At 46.4% G+C, this 14706-nt stretch overlaps 1 protein-coding gene across 1 annotated transcript in view; it reads left to right on the forward strand.

The window, feature by feature from the left end:
• samd11 (sterile alpha motif domain containing 11) overlaps window positions 1–14706 on the forward strand; it is a 53304-nt gene that overhangs the window by 36474 nt on the left and 2124 nt on the right. Inside the window, 6 exon segments of the mRNA XM_038722796.1 lie at window positions 6113–6266; window positions 11391–11506; window positions 11813–11891; window positions 12142–12719; window positions 12722–12934; window positions 13695–13828. Of these exon segments, the coding sequence (XP_038578724.1) occupies window positions 6113–6266; window positions 11391–11506; window positions 11813–11891; window positions 12142–12719; window positions 12722–12934; window positions 13695–13828 (1274 nt within the window).

The raw sequence follows: 14706 nt of genomic DNA on the forward strand, positions 1-14706 counted from the left end.
TTCCTTTCCCAGAAGCCTTGCTGGTACGACGCTCTGGCGCAATACAGACACACTCGCTCCATTTCTTCACTTCCACATTCCAAATCGTTTGATAGTTTCCATGCTATCCTTTATTCTGCACTCGTGCATTCTTATTTCAGGCCGCACTTAAAAGCTTTCTATGTGCAGAAGAAGAGAAAGAGAAACCAGGAATAGGAGAAAAAACCCGAGGAGGAAATGAGGGAGGAACAGAGACAAGGGAAGAGTGAATAAATAACATCTCCCGGAGAAAGAAGTCAAGGGAAATAAACCACATGCATACAAGTTTACGGTTTATTAATGATGCACAGGTCACGCACTTAAATGCAACTTTACGGTAAGATTTCCTTATAGCGAAAGTAGTGTAATAATGTGTTTACATCCACAGTTGTGTTTTGCGCGTGTGGGCATCACAGGCTTTGCCAATGCTCCCTGACAGCCAAGCCTTGGGTGTTGCTAATATTTATTTTCTTCCACACCTGGCAACTTCCTCCATCTATCCACCGACTGCTTACAAGTTTATGTAGAAAACGTATTATAACAACACCTTCACATGCTCCCCTTCTCCAATTAACAGTTGGAGCTTGTTAAGAAACTGACACTCTCAGACACAAACAGTATAGGAGTTGGGGACAGGGTGACGGCTGTTTTGTCTCTTGAGAGGCCGACGCTAATCACTTCAGTGAGAGCCCCTTAACATTGACCTGGTCTCCAATGCGGCCCCTGTGCCCCCCCCCCCCCCCCACCATCTCTCCTATACATCTCAAGCACTGCTTTTATACTCCCTCCCCTCCTCCTTTTCCTTACCCCCACCCCCAACTTTCCCTTTAGCCTTGGTCCCCGCAGAGCATCCTTTCATGTGTTTGAAGTGTAGGGCACAGAAAATTAAAGTGCGTGTGTGCGTGAAAGAGGCAGGGGTGAGGAGGAACTGTGTGTTTGTGTGAATGTGTAGGTGCAAGGTGCTGCTTGAGAGGTTCTCTCTGGACCAAAAGAAGGGAGGGGGGGATGCAGTTGAGGGTGGAAGTGGAGGAGTGGCGGGGTTGTAGAAATGGCCGGGAGGGCTTCATATGATGAAAGGAGAGTGGGGGAGAGAGAAAAGAAAAAGAGAGGTGGGGGTAGAGATCCAGATGAAAGTGAAGGGAGGGGCAGGATGGAAGGGGGGTTCTTCTGTTTTGTCTCCTGCAGTTATGTCTGATTTGAAACATGAAGCTGTACTCAACATCTCTTTATCATCATCATTCCAAAGAGCCTGAAAACTCCAGCATGTGATTGGTCAAAGTACAGACAGTCAAAGACATTCAGTGCTACAAACTTGCCACATATTTACTGCTGGCTAAGCCTGTGATACTGGCTGAATACCTCTTCCTGAAAAGATACTTAATTTTCTGGTGTATGGTGCGCTTTAGCGGACGGATGTCGGCTTTTGTGTACCTGCCAGTCCACCAAATCCATCATGAGGCCGGGCAAGCTGTATCAGTGCAGCGGTCCTCTGCATTCTCACGGCGAGAAAAACACGGCTTAACCGAGGGGATTTAGGCCCAACTCCAGGAATGATGGCAGGAGAAAAATGGGATGGCACAAAAGAGGGATAAGCAGGATGGGTCCGAGTGGTAAACTGGGACCTCCCGAAATAACTCATGCAAAGGAGTGTGGGTGTGTGTGCGTGTTTGTGTGTCCTCAATTAGGACTCTAATTTGCAGTTGGAGGGACTCTCCCCTTGTGTTCCTGCAGCTGCAACACCAAGAGTTTTAGTGGGGGAAATCCTGAACCTGTTTTCTACACACACACACACACACACACACACACAGAAGGGTAGAGCCCCAGGTGACCATGGTCTTCTCAGTTCACATGAAAGAGAATTAGAGAGAGCGGGAGGGGGGGAAGCAAAATATGGACCCATTGTGGAGTAAAGTTTTACAAACATGGACTGGATTCAAATAGAATGCAATAAGAGGAGAAATGAAAGAAATAATAGAAAAAACCTAAAAAATAAACTAAAAAATAAATTTGAATTTCTACCATTTATAGGCCAATTTATACTTCTGCGTCAAGTCTACGGCGTACACACATAGCCATGCCACCAAAACGCTAGCTGGCGGTGGGGTTTCCATGTTCCACTGCGTTGAGTTCTGCCACTCGAGCCGGCTAACTTACAATTTAGCCCTCCGCTAATTTGAATGGGGATAAAATCATAATCCTGGAGGAAACGCAATGGTACCAGGCTGACCAATCACAGTTCTTGTGGTCTGCGTCGCAGCGACCATGTATTTACATTTTTGGGGATGTGTGCATCAGGCTATGGCGTAGATTCAACAGAGAATTATAAATTGGCCTATCTACAGCTTGTATTGTCTGGGTTTAAAGGGGCACTCGACTAAGTCAGGGATACCATTGATAACTCACATCCTGGGTTTTTAAACTTGATTTTCATGTTTTTAGCCTAACCGTGTAAAGAAGGTTTAACATTTTAAATGTTTATTACAGTACAACAGTTATTACAGTTTATTAACAGTGATGTTATTTCAGAAAATGTAACATTTTAAGACTTTTTGATAAATGTTCACAGTTTGGTTTGTGGCCTAGGTCACTGGGGTTCAGCTAGTAGATTTTGTACTTACAACCTCAGTATTTTTCTGGCTACGGCCCTGGTCAAAGTCACTTAGTGATGTCTTGGAGACTACTCATTTTTAACACACAGCCTGCATTACAAACTGGTGTTTACAAGGCAGGGGGAGATGAGCAAAAGACTCTATTGAGTTGCATTATGGGAAGTGTAGGTTTCAGCGTTTTTAGAGCTCGATCCCAATTAAAGTCTGCAGCCCAGAGTCTGGGTCTCTTCCTTGTTTAATATTTTGGCTGCAATATAGTCAGGACACCTCTGGCTTTGCAGTATCGATTTTGACCATTCTTTTTTCCCCTCAATCTTTCGCTTGATAGTCCCCAAACTTGAAAGTACTATGAAAACTATGAAAGTACAATACTAAATCGCTTGAGTACACCTTTAACTGACCCAGTCATAGAAAATAATTGGTGAGGTGGGATTGCGACTACAGGAAACTCATAGAGGTCAGCTCTTCCACCCTGTCACCCCTGCACCATGTATGCAAGTGCACAACAGACTGTGTTTGTGTGTGCGCTCTAGGGCTCCGGTTCCCTCTGATCCCTCCCTTATCTCCCCCCCCCACACACACACACACACATACACACACCCTTGTCTGCCGCCAGCCGAGTCCCCTGCGGCCTGGCGCAGCAAACAGATCGATACACCGGAGCTAGGCCGCATTAATATCTGTCGCTTCACCCCCCCACCCCGGCGCCTGCTCAACTGCTTCAGCACACACACAAACGTGCACACACGCAGTCAGGCACGCACATGCAAGCACCTAAATCACACAGACACACACAAACACACGTCACACCCGTATCGGCGGCGGAAATGGCCCCTAGCTCCCGAGGGATCTGTCTAATTAAAAAAGAGGGGGTGGGGAGGGTGGCAGAGAAGAGCAGAGAGAGAGGATAGATAGATTGAGGCAGAGCGGGGGGGGGGGGGCAGGATGGATTTTTCTCTCATTAGAAGCCATGTCTCCTGGTGTGGCCTGGCCTGGCTGATAATGATGAGGCCTCTCTCTCTCTCTCTCAGAACCAGGGTTGCTGGGAGAGGGAGAGAGGAAATGAGTGAAGAAAGAGGTGGAATGAGGCGAGGGGTAGAGGGCAGAAGGTGGAAAGAGAGGACACAGGCAGAGATGGAGGGAGAAGGTAGATGGGGAGGGGTGAAAACGCTCTGTGCCTGACATGTGAAGTTGCTTTTTGCCCACTTGTAGCCTACAAAAACACACCGGCCATTAAGTGTTTTTAAAACATCATCCCACACCATCATTTTCAGTTGTGGAAAGTAACAAGTAAGTACAAATACTTCGTCACTATACTTCAGTTGTTTTGTCCGTATCTGTACTTTGCTTGAGTATTTTTAGTTGTTGCAACTCTTTACTTTCACTTTGCTACATTTCTAAGCCAAACATCGACACATACTCCGTTACATTCTGTATGAGACCTCCTTACATTGTTATTGGCATGCAGCGCATTTGAGTGGAGCAGCAGTGAAAACAAATGTTAAAATGATAAAGCCAATCCTGCGGGAATTATCATTGCCCAGCTGATACGACACCAGCACACACAGTAATAATAATCAAGTCACTCTCGCACAGAGCTGGACGGCCCTGCCTCACTCTCGTGTCAAAGGTGAAAGCGAGTTTACAACTTTGATGAGAGGATGAAGAGGGACTATCCTTCTAAGTACGAGAAGAGAAAAAACTCAATGAGAGTGAACTGCGGGAACATCAGTCAGGTAAACCTGTGTTCTCTCCTCTCAAGGTATGTCAGCAGATAACAGTAATGTTAAGTTAATGTGCAGCTGCGTGACACTGTTAACCAGCAGAGCAGCGCATCTCTTGCCTGTCTGTGTCTGAACAATGGTAGTGTGAAATACAACTTTTTATTACGTTTGATAAATGCTGACGGGCCACTGTTTCTATAAACTGAAGTTGGGAAAAAAATACCGCGTTGCGCATGGAGATGCGTTCGTATGCACGTGCACGAAAGTAAACTCACACATTCAAGTAAGAAACATCTGTGTGACCAGTCCAGACAGGATGTGATGGTACTCCTCATAAGCGCACATCATTGACAAACAAGACAGTGGATTCACATTGAGTATTAAAATGCTGATAAGAGGGATAGACTGGGCAGTATAGATGCACATCTCAGTAAATAAGCATCACATATTCAGCCATGTCATTTTATAAATAGTGTTTAATATTTGAAAATTTATTGAATGAAACCTGGAGGAGCCAGTTTGAATGGGCCTGATGCAGCTGATAACGTTAATATATAGAAAATATCTATAATTTACAGTGGTTATGCTTATGTTTGTCAGGAGAGTAGATGTGGGATCATCACCCAGTAGCACAGTTGATTCACATCCAGCCTCACCCAGTACTAGCACAGATGTCTTTAGCAGGTCCCACAGACCCAGGTGAAGTACAAGCAGCCTCAGCCAATATGAGCACAGCCAGCATCAGATACAAGCATCTCAGACCCTAATGGAACCGTTGCCGCTCCAACAAATGATACTACCACAACAGCAGAGCAATAACGTGGGCTTAGCCTCCCACAGTATGGGAAATATCCACTTGTCCTTTTCCTTGTTGTGATTCGCTGTAATTTACACTGCTGTGTTCAAACCTGTCTTGAGTGAATTTAAAAAGATTGATTGCTTTTTTATACTGGATGATTTTTCCTTTTACTTGAGTAACATTTTTCATGTGGTATCTGTACTTTTACTTAAGTATGAAAATTGAGTACTTCTTCCGCCACTGGTCATTTTTCATGCCATCTTTTTTAGCTTTTTCATTTTTCCACACATTTGCTTGAAACTGGTCAGCTCAGTTCCAAAGTGTGACAGATGGATTTGAGCGCTATGTGCTAATTTCATACACCTCTGCCAAAATGTCTGTTTTGTTTATCCTTGTTCAGTGTGTGTGCATTTATGTGGCTGTGTGTGTGTACGTGTATATGGCTGTAACATGGGGATTAGAAAATGCATGACAATCATTTTCAGCATTAATGTGGAATGAGCCGAGGGGAGTTTTCATGAGCTATCTGCATACTTAGCCCTCACATTCCTCGCTACAGGACAATGAACAACTTTTTAAAGTATGCTTCACTTCTGCTATTTTGCCTGATAACTTGTAATGGTCACATATACAGCTAATGTACAACACTTAAAGTAAGTCATGCGCTCTGAGCTAGTAAAATGTATATTCAGTAGGATTTTCTGTTCCAAATGTTCTATACAAAGCTGCGTTTCTGTTAATGTCTTAGCATAGATGTGAGCGGCAGGATACTAAATTTGTTTTCTCCCCTTGTTCCCCCTCAATTCTTCCCTCCTCTCTGCTTTTTTTTCTCCATCTTTTATGTCCTCTTTGCCTCAACTTTTAATCCTTCATCATCTTTGTCATGTCAACTCTATTTTCCCATCCCTCTCCCTCCTCTGTGCTTTCCCTGTCTTCGTCCCTTCTTTGCTTTTTTTATTCAGACATGCTGCGTGCTCGTCAGGAGGCGTTGGCTGCAGCGGTGAGGAATCCGGCGGCCTTAGAAGCTCACCTGCCCTCGGCGGGAAGCTCCTCTTCATCCAGCCAGAGACGCAAGCAGGGTCTGCCGCAGCACCGAGACGCACATTACACCGACAGGTAAGACACAGATGCAAACACACACTCGCTTGCAAGCCCGTCCTGCTTGCAAACAGCAGCATTCATCATTAATAAAGCCCAACACCCACATGCACACACACACACACACACACACATATATATAATTATTACATAAGAAGCTCCAGTCGATGTGAGCAGTGCACCTGACAATGTACACAACAGAACAACCTGCCAGTTTGCATCACCACACCACTGTGCTTTTCTTTCCATTCTTCCACTCATTATTAGCGTCCTCAGCAAGATCTGATCTCATATTTGGCTTTTTCAGTGAGCCGCTGTGCATGTTTGTGTGTGTCAGTGAATGTGCATCTCCCCATACATGGCTAAACTAAGGATCCAATAACCTCTTGGCTACCACTGTGGAGCTGCACGCCTGCATCCCCGGCTCTTCCTCCCTCCTCTCCCCCCCAGTGCTGGCCCCTGCGCCTCCCAAACAAAGCCGGGGGCAGCGGGAGTGGGCGGGTAATTGCTTGTCGATTATTTATGTGGCGCGGAGAGAGGCGGGGGATCGATAATGGGCCGGCGGTGCGGCAGCAGGGGGGGGTATGTGTGTGTGTGAGACAGAGAAGGGGGTGGTGAGGGGTATGTGTGGGGATGGAAGCAGAGCGGCCAGGCGCTGTGTGGTGCAGCTCTGGGAGGCTGTGGGGGTGTATATGCTGTGTGTGCGTGTTGAGGCAAGGAGGGGGGGCTGATTGTTCACGTTTCAAGCTGGCGGACTGCATGTATGCTCATCTATGTGGACCGAAATTGGGTTTGTTTGTGTGAATGTCCGCTATTTGTGTGTGTGTGAGAGAGAGAGGCCAGTATTGCAGTGTGAAGGTAGTCAGTGAGCCGCGGCTGTTCTCCGGCAGCACAGAGTAATTAGCCACACAGGACCAGGGAGAGTTAACTAGGCCTCCGCCTCCCTTGCTCCATCCATCTCTACCTCTCTCTGTCCCACTCTACCTCCCCCGCCTCCTCTTTAACCCTTTCACTCCCACTATGTGAATAAAAAAAAGAGGGGTTAATGAGAAAAACATGTTGAAGTGCCCTTTCCGTCAGTTGAACCACTGAACCAAACGGGAGAATGCAAGAAAAAGGGAAAAAAGACCTGTGATTTTTTTGCTTGTATATACTCGTGTGCACATTCACCAAATGTTCATGGATTGTATAAAAAGGATATGGACACATACTTTTGTGTTCTTTTTTATTATTTTTGGGCTAGGCCTTACTTCCTATTAAGGGAAATCTTAATGTGAGAACATAAAATTATCTTTTTGACAGTTGTGTGCTTCCAACCTAGTGGTGACAGGAATGCTTCCTTGTGTTCAACATGACAATGCCATAAATAAATAAATGGATTTCCCAGTTTGGTGTGAAATAACTTGACTGACCTCCATAGAGCCCTGACCCCATCCAACACCTTTGGGATTAACTGAATCACAGACTATATGCCAGGCCGTATTGCCCAACATCAGAGCCAACCCTCATTAATGTTCCTGTGGCTGAATGGGAGCAAATCCCTGCAGCCAGGTTCAAAATCTTGTCGAAATCCTTCCCAGAAGAGTGGAGGCTGTTAAAGCAGCATATTAATCAGAAATACTTTATTGATCCCCAAGGGGAAATTCTTTTGTCACAGTTGCACACATTGCACATCAAGGCATAAGGAATAGAAATAATAGGAAGAGGTAGGTACAGAAATATATAAATAAAATAGTATAAATAAATAAAAATATAAAGGAGTGTGGATATGTACAATATTTACATTATTAAAGAATTGTTATGGTAATGACCCCGGCTTTCGCCCAATGTCAGCTGGGATTGGCTCCAGCCCCTTGCGACCCTGTACACAGGACGATGGATGGATGGATGTTATGGTAATGCCCATAGGTTTGGAATGAGATGTACAACAATCTAACATGGGTGTAATGTCCACATACTTTTAGGTAATGTACATGGGTCTAAAGTACCCCTCCCCCCCATGAAATATACAGAACTTGCAAAAACAAGCTGGAGAACATTAAGACGAGACCAGAAAGTGGAAGAAGTGCAAAGTGAAGAGAAAATTAAAATCCAGATAATTGGTGAGTAAAAGCAAAAAACAGAGAGGCTGAGAATGTGAGTAAGAGATGGAAGCTCTCCCCCTCACTAACTCTCTCCATGGCTCACCTTTCCATCGACCCCTCATCATTGATTATCTGGGGCCCATTAGGGCCCATTGTTAAAAACAAATCATTAGGGCCGCTCGATGGGCTTAGAGCCTGGCGCTGCATTTGTCTGGCCTTAAATGGCACTAAGCTCACCAAGCATCTGCAAGGCAAATAGGAGGGATGGAGAAAAGCAGAGAGAAGGGGAGAGAGAAGTGGAAAACATGGGAGCTTAAAATGGGGGTGAAGAGAGGGGAGCAAAAGAAGAAGGGAGGAAATGGCGAGAGGAGGTAGTGACGGAGAGAAAGAGATAGGAACCAAAATAAGGAGGGAGGAGATGGAGAGTGTGCGATAAGGGGAGGGAGAGCGAGAGAGAGAGAGTGAGTGAGTGTGGAGGGAGCCTCATCCATTTTAATGAGCTTCCTGTGTAAATGTGTTCCTGCGGAGAAGGAGCCGAGGGCGGCCGCGCGGCGCTCCTAATCCCCCCACGCTCCCGTCATTAAGGGCAGCCCTGTCACACACACACACACACACACACACAGCCTGGGCTGCTGCGGGACAGGACTGCTGTCGCCACTCTGACAGGTCGTCACACACCAGTGAATTCCCCAGGAGCCCTTGGCCTCACTGCAGGCGGGGGGGGAGAGAGAGAGAGAGAGAGAGAGAGAGAGACCAGTGAGATAGTTTTGCGTAATTATGAGCCCACCTTGCATTTGTGAATCTACCTATTTTCAGCAGTCTCGTGCAAAAACTAGGTAAGAGTTCTTGCCTCGTCTTTTTATAGCATGTTCGTGGTTTGCCAACAAAATGCACAGATACGGCTAAAAGAAAACCTCGCAAACACACAGACAAACATGCACACACACACACACACACACACACACAGCCCCAGAGCAAAACGCTTAATGTCTGCCACTCCTCCCTTAAAATTGCCTCCTATAAAAGGAGGAAGAGAGGGAGAGATGGAGGAAGGGAGAGGAGGGGAGTGTCAGACACACTCTCTCTCTCTTGCCGTCTCTTACTCCCCGTGATTAGGCCTAATTATGGCGGCGCAGACGCCTGGCAGCCCCAGTCATGCAGCTTTAATTGACCGTTATTCATCTGCGGGCTAACGCTAGGCAAGGGTAGGCGGTGCAGGGAGAGGGGAAGAAAGAGAGGGAATATCAGACAGGGGGGTGATGGGAGTTTGGCATGCGGGAGCCTTGGTGGATGGGAGTTTTGCGGGCGCCTTAGCGTAGCCTAGTGGAACTGCGCGTCGCGAGGCTAATTGCGAGCCCCGAGGGATTAGGCCAGGTGATTACACACTGGGCGGTGTAATTACATAAGCAGCGGCTAGCGGGGCCCCGGCTCGCGGCTCCGGGGTCACGCGCCGCAGCCCTCACCCAAGATTAATTGGAGCTGCCACTGGAGTGCGAGGCACCGCCGGAGAGAGCGGTTATACGATTAGCATTAACATTTCAGCGGCGGAGGCGATCGATGAGTGGTTTTCATCCCCCCCCCCCCACACACACACACCCCCCCGCTCTTCTGTGCGTGCCCTCCCTCCTTGCAGTTCCTCTCCCCTTTTCCCTCACCATTTAGTGGAGGCAGGAGACATGCAGGCGCTAGCTAATTTGAACACGTTTGCAAAACAATATTTTGCGGTTGCATGCGTCCCACTGTTGGTTTTGATTTTGTTGTTTTCCTCAGCTTGTTTCCTATGTATGCTTTTGTGCAGCGGCAGTCGCTCACAGCTGAGCTCTGATTGGTGTGATAGCACTAGCTCAGGAGAAGCAAGGGAAGGAAGAGGAGAGGTGTGGGTAGGAAGCAAGAGAGTGAGCTCTGAAACCACAGCTGTTTCCAGGGCCTGAGTGGGCAGGCAGCATCATCTCCAGGCTCAAACCCATACGCACTTTGACACTTTCCAAGGGTCAAGGTGCAGATGCTTTACTCTTCTGGCAGCTTTTTATCTGTGTCTTCATAACCATGTCCCTGTATGCAAAAAGATGTGGACAAAACTCAGAGAAAGGGGTAGAATGAGATAAAGGATTGGTGAAAAAAAGAAGTGGGATAGAAAATGAAAGAAATACAAAGAGGCAAGACAAGGCTGGGGTAAGGGGAGGGGATAAGATGGAGTGATGAAGAGGGGAGAGAAAAATACAGAGGTGAAAGAAATATAAAAGTGGAGGAAAAGAAAGGAGTGAACACGATAGAATTTCAGAGGTCATAGAGAAGTAGAGAGACGGGAGTAAAGACCAGAAAAAAAGATGGGTAAGACAGAACAAGAGATGGAGAGAGAGTGAGAAAGGTGAGAGGCGCCTTTCCCCCTGAAAGAGGACAAAAGACGAAGCTAATAATGGAGAGGCCTTTTCAGAAGCAGAGGTTGCAGGACGCTCCATCTTTTCACCGGTTTCAATGCAGCCTAGAGTGAGCGGGAGAAAGGGAGGGGGACAGAGAGAAGGGCGTAAAAAAGGGAGAGAAGAGTGGAGGGATGAGTGTTAATTAGAAGGTCCTTCAGCCCATGGCCCTGGTCAAGACGTAGAGGCTGCCCCAGCTGTCGGAGCATGACACACTGGCATTGTGCATTCAGCCCTCATTATGTGTGTGGTTCTAGAGTTGTGTGTGTGTGTGTGTGTGTGTGTGTGTGTGAGAGGCGGCAGGGGAAGCAAAGGCTGCAGTCCAGGGTACAGCAATGGCCAGCGGCGCTTGCTGCGGCGTGACAAGACTGATGAGGCACTGGGGCGACACGAGGGCCTCTGGAGCACCACTGATAAAAATACACTGCATACATTGGTGTGGCAGCATGCACACATGCATAGAAAAAGCATTGACGTACTGAGAGCAGAGGAAAATCAAAATGATTCAAGCTAGTCTTTTAACATAGGGAATCATACATTATACATAAACCCCCCCCCCGCTATATGCTACTGACATTTTAAAGAATCCAGTGAAATCCAAATTGAACTTAAATGTTGTCTTTTTCATTTTGTGTCCACAGAGAACTTTCCCACCCTCCACCCCTACTGTCCCCTCCAACAGCCCCTCACATCGCCTTAGGACCTCACCTGCGGCCTCCTTTCCTGGGCATGCACTCAGCTCTTTGCCAGGCCCCTGGTGAGTCATCAATTATGCTAAAGCTAAATGCTTAATGCTAATGCATAGCACCAGTGAGTATGCATATAGCTTAGCAGGTACGTAGAAGGTTCCATGGCTCTGCATCTAACCAGAGGATTCAATTATATATTTTTAGATTTCATAAAGGTATGTTAGGTTGCATGAGTGTTTTCAGGCAGAGTACCATTTGGTAACATCGGTCACTTTTTAATATGTTTTCGTATAGATTATTTCCCCACTTTAACATTTGGGAGTTTACATGTCTCTTGCTTACAGGTGTGTATTATCTTGCTGTTTCTATGACAGGTTATGGTTTCCTTCAACCAGCTCAAGCAGAGATCTTTGCCCGGCAACAGGAGATGTTGAGGAAGCAGAACCTGGCCAGGTGTGTGTGTGTGTTGTAATGTTACAATATAATGTATTAACTGTCATTATTGCAGCAATGTATAATGGTAGCTAAAAGTTAAGAGTAGCTTAAATGTGGGACATTTTGTTTTGGATAAGCCAAACTTGTGGACAGTCATGTGTTTTTCCTGTATACATACACAAGCAGCTTATGTTGTACTAAGTAGTAAATGTGAAATTTTGAACATTTGGCCTGTACGTTTAAGTCCCTGTATGTTTCACTGCCTCAGACTTGAGATGTCGGCGGAACTGCTGAGACAGAAAGAGTTAGAAAGTCTCCACCAGCGACAACAGCAGCAGCGTCTTATGGGCTCCGACCCTCTTGGAGCTCTACCTCCTGGCCTTCCCCCCGACCATCCAGCCCTGCGGAGCCTCCACGACATCCCAGAGGGCCATCCGCTCCGTGAGGAACTGGCTCGCCGCTCAAGTGCAATGCTGGTTCTTCGTCACGGGGCCGCCACGCCCCTCTTATCCCTCAACCACCATCACCAGCAGCAACAACCAGGGGGGCCCTCCACACCCAAAGACACCCTGGCACAGAGCTCCACCTCTGGGCAAGATGCTGAATCCAGAAAGGCCCCCCGCAGGGGGCCCCAGACACAGCTTCGTGCTGGGGATCACACAGGAGGAAGAGAGAACAGAGGAAGGGAGGAAGACAGGGAGATGCATGATGAGGAGATGAAGGACTCTGACAGTGAGACAGAGATGTGTGAGGAGAGGCAGGACAGTGTCAGTGCCAAGTCCAGCAATAAACCCAGGGACAGGGAGAGAGACAGTGGTAAAGAGACTGGCAGCAAGGGAGTGTGTGACATGCCAAGGAGACTGGAGAGAGCTCAGGCAGGCTGAGCCCCCCTTCTAGTTCAGCAGGTACAGAGTCACCCAGCCGCCACCTCTTCACCCCTGTACTGGGCAAGGCTGATGTCAAGTACCACCTGCCACCTGGGTTTATGCCACCACTGCCTGCTCTTCACGCCCAGTCGTTGCCCTTTGGATTCCCCTACGCCAACCCCTACTTTCACACAGGTGAGAGACTCAGACACACACACAAACACACATAAGGGCGAAAGCTGACATGTGAAACCCATTAGTGTCACTGTGTGCGTGTCTCCAGTGTGGAGACCTCTCCCTGTTAGGGGCCCTGCCTCTGACCCCAGTGTGACCTTTATGCACACCACCAGCAGCACAGCCACGTGGAAAGAAAGGGGGGGGGGGGTTTGTTCACATACAATACTGTGCACACACGCACGTCCATATGTGTAGCAACACAGGTGCAATCAGAACTTATACTATACAAACATAAGAAAACTAAAATGAACTAACCTTATCCTAACATATTCCACCATGAGCACCTTCAGCAATTAAATGATCACTGATTCCACCTTCTTAGCGTGAGGATTTGCAGCTTTTCTGTTTTATAATCAGTATACACTGAATATCTATTTAGGAAGCTGAAAAAATACTCTATGGGCATTTTTAACAGTTTTCTAACATAACTAAACCTAATCCTCAGATTAACTGATAATGAAACTAATCGTTACTACTAAGATTACTCTATTTGTTCAAGGTTTTCTTCTCAAACTCCTGACGACTAAGGACAAAAGAAAATTCACTGATATTTTTCTAAAATGCAGCTAAAAATATTTTACGAGTCTCCAAATTCTGCATTTTCCAGGTTCTGCATCACTAAAAAAAACACAACAGCAGCAAGATCCTCAGTCTTAATAACAACTTTGTACCCGGTCTTTATATTGACACATCTTTTCACCCACTGCTTCTCTTTCAGGCTCTATGGGAGGTCTTTTCATGGATGGGGAGGACTCAGCCACTGCAAACCCTGTGGAGGACATCAGCAAGTGGAGTGTGGAGGACGTGTGTGGCTTCATAAGCAGCCTGGCCGGATGTGCTGAATACACACAGGTGAGGAAAGAGAGAGAGAGGAGGAGATGGAGGCCAGGGGCAGGCTAACTACTAACCATAGAGGAAGAACAGTGACCAAGATATAATACATACTGCAACACCACTGTAGTACTTAGGGCATGTCATTACATTTAGGTAGGAGTTTTTTTCAAGTTTATAGTGAATGTGTGCAGATACATGAATGGTTGTGTTCACAATTGCAGCCATATTTGTGGGCATTGTGCAAATGAGGTTGCGTTAGCTGTGCATGTAGGTATACACCTATAGCTTGTGTGAATGAAATGTGTACGTGTGTGTATATGCCACATTGTTCCAAAATGAAATATCCAGCATTTGAGAAACATGAACCAATCTTACCTATATTTCTGTGCGTCTTTAACAAAATAGAACATAGCAAAATATTTGCTCATTTTAAGGAAAAGGGTAGTTTTTTTCAAGTTTCTTAAAACAGGCTCACATGATGATATGAATGTTTAAAGAGCTTTTAGTCGCTGTAATGCTGGGTGTGGTGTGAAGGGGTTCCTTCTTAATGCCAGTGTAAGAGATGTGGGGGGGGGGCAAGATCCACAATCTATGTTCCATGCAAAAAACTAGTGACCAATAACACCCAATGTATATAGAAGCACGTGCATATTGTATTAAGAGACAATTGATAAAAATCTGAACCTATCCTTTAAGAGATAATGTTGCTTAAGACCCTATTAGACAACATTGTCTCCACAACTGCATCCCCTATGATGTATAAATGTTGAACTCATTTTTTCCCCCCTCTCAAAATGGGTATGTAACATTTTGGAATAGAGCCACTGTTTTTTAGGTTGTGTGAATGAACGTGTAGGTCTGTGGGTTGAGTGTGTTGTGTGTATGTCGGGGCTGTG

Source organism: Micropterus salmoides, unplaced genomic scaffold, assembly GCF_014851395.1.
Source record: "Micropterus salmoides isolate LMB-PRFRI ecotype aquatic unplaced genomic scaffold, ASM1485139v1 Ms_hic_scaffold_16, whole genome shotgun sequence".
In the NCBI taxonomy this organism is placed as follows: Eukaryota; Metazoa; Chordata; class Actinopteri; order Centrarchiformes; family Centrarchidae; genus Micropterus; species Micropterus salmoides.